The sequence below is a fragment of the Primulina eburnea genome, chromosome 9, assembly GCF_022965805.1.
Source record: "Primulina eburnea isolate SZY01 chromosome 9, ASM2296580v1, whole genome shotgun sequence".
NCBI lineage: Eukaryota > Viridiplantae > Streptophyta > Magnoliopsida > Lamiales > Gesneriaceae > Primulina > Primulina eburnea.
In genome coordinates, this window is record NC_133109.1 from 14,948,179 (window position 1) to 14,952,343 (window position 4,165).

The 4,165-nt window shown below is 37.9% G+C and overlaps 1 protein-coding gene across 1 annotated transcript; it reads right to left on the reverse strand.

Annotated features, from left to right (window-relative positions):
- Positions 1-3,199: 3,199 nt before the first annotated feature.
- LOC140840744 (uncharacterized) lies at positions 3,200-3,760 on the reverse strand. Its single transcript, XM_073207912.1, has one exon. It carries the CDS (start codon positions 3,758-3,760, stop codon positions 3,200-3,202), a length of 561 nt encoding a protein of 186 aa, XP_073064013.1.
- Between the last annotated feature and the right edge of the window lie 405 nt (positions 3,761-4,165).

Here is a 4,165-nt window from a genome sequence, read left to right on the forward strand (position 1 = left end):
AGATCCATAATTTACTTCCGTTGAGAAACAACAATTCCCTGTTTAGACCGTGCAACCTCCATAGCCAGAAAATACCTCATTTCTCCTAGATCTTTGATCTCAAATTCTTTGGAGAGTTTTTTCTTCATTGCTTCCAATTCTTCTTGATCATTTCCAGCGAGAAGTATATCATCTACATAAACAATCAAGATTGCAATCTGTCCATTGTTCGAGTAGCGAGTGAACAAAGTATGGTCTGATTGTGATTGAGAATAACCCTATTTCTTCATCACTTGCGTGAATCTTTCAAACCACGCGCGAGACTGCTTGAGTCCGTACAACGCCTTCTCCAATTTGCATACTTTAGCTCCAAATTTTTTTTCGAAACCTGGTGGTGGAAGCATGTAGACTTCTTCCTCCAATCTACCATTCAAGAATGCATTTTTTACGTCGAACTGTCGTAAAGGCCAGTCTAAATTTGCTGCAATAGATAACAATATTCGAACGGTGTTAAGTTTGGCTACCGGAGCAAAAGTCTCCGTGTAGTCAATGCCATAGGTTTGTGTAAATCCCTTGGCTACTAGTCGAGCTTTGTGCCTTTCAAGTGTTCCGTCGACATTGAATTTTGGTGTGAAAACCCATTTGCAGCCAACTGTTGGAGTATTCTTTGGAAGTTCTTTAAGTTTCCATGTCTGATTTTTCTCAAGAGCATTCATCTCCTCAAGAACAGCCTGTCTCCACTCTGGAACATTTAGAGCTTCTTGTATGTTGTTTGGAATCTGAACACTTGAGACATTTGTTGTGAAACCAGCAAACGAAGATGAGAGTTTTGAGTTAGATACAAACTGAGATATAGATATTTAACACAAGACCTTTTTCTTTTCTAAGAGCTATTGGCAGATCAAACTCAAAGTTAGAAGAGACAGAAGAGTTACCAATTTAATTTTCCGGTCCTGGTTCAGATTCTTGACAAGGCAAGGGTGACCCGGCTTCAATTTATCGATGAGGGAACTTCCTTTCATATATTTGCCCAAATAGTTTTTTATTTTGATCATCGCATTCTGCTTCCAGTAGCTGTTGAGATTCAATATGATCTAGACTTGAGGAAGTGTTACTTTGGTTAGCTAACTCTAGATTTTCTTTCACATTTATCTCTTCCGTTTGTCTTATATTTTCACTTTCTCTGTTAGAATCAGAATCTAGAAAATCTAAATTTAATAAGGGATCACAAATTTTGTTATTTGCAATGTTCCTGACGTTGTGATGAAGATTAAACCTATTATTTGATATTCCTAGATTTTTCAACTTTGAATCTTCAACCAAGTTCTCCCCCCGAATATTAGGATTAAAAAAAGGAATATTTTCAAAGAATTTAACATCCATTGAGACAAACATTTTTTTAAAAGTGGGGTCAAAACACTTGTACCCTTTTTGATTCGGAGCAATCCCAAAAACACACATTTTCGGGCTTTTGGGTCAAGTTTACTAGTATTCCTGATTGGATTCCTAATAAATACAGTGCATCCAAATATTTTCAAGGACATAGGTATTATTAAACAAACGAGATTGTGGACACAGATTTTGAAGACAAGTGATTGGTGTTTGAAATTTTAGGATTTTAAATGGCAATCTATTCATTAGATAAGTGGCATGCAAAACCGCCTCTCCCCACAAATATTTAGGAACCTTACTAAAGAAAATTAAAGCACGACTTATCTCAAGAAGGTGTCTATTCTTCCTCTCGGCAACGCCATTCTGTTGAGGAGTGTCATTACAAGAACTTTGTTGAACAATTCCTTTTTCGTCACAAAATTTTCCTAAAACTTGGGAAAAATATTCACGACCATTATCACTTTTTAAAATCTGTATACTCGTATTAAATTGATTTTGAACTATATAATAAAATTTTTTGAAAACAACTTCTACTTTAGATTTTTCTTTGAGTAAATAAACCCAACTAACTCTAGTGTGATCATTGATTAGAGTAATAAACCAACGTTTTCCATGACAAGTAGACACTTTTGAAGGACCCCAAAGATCACTATGTACTAGTGCAAAAGGTTTTGAAGGTGTATAAACTCGTGGAGGATATGTACTGCGATAATGCTTGGACTAACACACAAATTTCACACTGAAAAGAAGAAGGATTTTTATGACGAAATAAAGAAGGAAACAGTTGTTTTAAATAATGGAAATTTGCATGACCTAGTCTAAAATGCCATAGATAAATCTCGTCATTACTGAAATCTGAAGCAATTTGCAGGCAAGAATTTTGTCGAGCCTCTTTATTCAAGTACCTTCCCTCATCTATAATGTAAAGACCATCACACTCCTTAGCACTGCCAATCATCATTCCCGAGACCAGATCCTGAAATTCACAATGGGAGAAGAGAAAAATGGCAGAACAATTAAGATTTGATGTTAATTTACTGATAGAGACAAGATTATATGATAATTTAGGCACATGCAGAACATTAGAGAAGGTTAGCACATCAGAAATTTTTATATCGCCTATACCAGCAATAGCAGAAAAAGAACCATCTACTATCCTAACTTTGCGATTTCCTGCACAAGGTTTATATGAGAAGAAAAAACTAGAACAACTAGTCATGTGGTCAGAGGCCCCTGAATCAATAATCCAGGTGGTCTTAGATTGGGAACAAACAAAGGATGACAAGAGCTTAGTGTTACCATTGTGAACAAAAGTACAGGAAGATTTAACTTGAGATGATGGCAATAAATTCAACAATTGCTCTATTTGTTCCTTCGTGAAGGGAGACTGCCCAGAGTTGATAAAGTGCTCTTGAGAAGGGTCAGCCATGGTTTGAAGGGCTCGCTCAGGACGAGGTGACTTCCCACCAGGTGGTTTCCCATGTATTTTCTAGCAAGTTTCACGAGTATGCCAGAATTTTTTGCAGAAGTCACACCACGGCTTCCTTTTTTGTCACCACTGGACTCAGCCCCTTTTTCACCTCTTTTGATAAACAGTGCAGACATATCGGATCCTAGAAACCCTAGACATATCGGAGCTGGGATCTGCTGCAGAAGGATCATTGTTGTTCATAATTTTTCTGCGACTCTCCTCCAGTCGAACTTCAGAAAATACCTCTCTGATGGAAGGAAGAGGACAGCGGCCGAGAATTCTCCCCTTAACATCATCTAGGTTGCGATGAATCCCGGCGAGCAGCATGAAGATTCGATCATTCTCTTCACGCTTCTTCTATCGGAGAAAATCCGCTTGGCTCTCCCATACATCATTATGATATTGATCTAGTTCTTGCCACCATGCCACCATCTCATTATAGTAGCTGGTGACGTCACGATTCCCTTGCTTGGATTGCCACAGTCGAGTCTTCAACTCGAAGATCTGTGAGGAATTCTCCAAGTCAAAGTAAGTTTCATGGACAGAGTCCCATACCTCCTGAGCGGACTTCATAAATAGATGAGGCTTTGCAATTGAGGTATCCATGGAATTGAGCAGCCAAGCCATAACAAGGGAGTTTTCTGAACGCCATAATATGTAGCTAGGATATTTAGACTCCGGCTCCTTGGTTTCCCCTGTTAAATAACCTAATTTTCCCCTACCATCAATGGCAAGTTTCACTGACTGGGACCATTCAAGATAATTCTGGCCATTCAATTTATGCACAATGAATTGCATAGATGAATGAACAGACTCACTCGTCACACTTGATTGAACAGGTGTAGAGATAGATGTGGTTCCAGAATCTGATTTGTCAGCCATAGGATAGAAACCATAGTTTGTGCGCTCTGATACCATGTAGTTTTAGAGAATAAAATGGCTTATTTCATTAATCAGTAAAAAACCTTTAAATAGAGTTACAAACGCTAGAAAATAGGATCCAAAATAACAACCTAACTAAAGGTTCCTAAGTATAAGGTAACAAACTAACAACCTATGACTAAGTATATTACTTTAATCTACATGATGCTATTGTCATCGGTCAATTGGAAATGGGTATACTTGGACTGTCCATGAGAGTGAATCTTATGAGGACTGACATAAAGTTTCCCCTTCCGATAGAAAAGCCATAAAAAGAAAATCCATGAGACCAGATGCACTTAGCATAACAGATCAAGCAGCTCGAACAAATAGAATTCCATCCTCTACCAAATCAAGAAACTATGGATGATACAACCCCTGTTGAGAATCCAACGGTTCAAC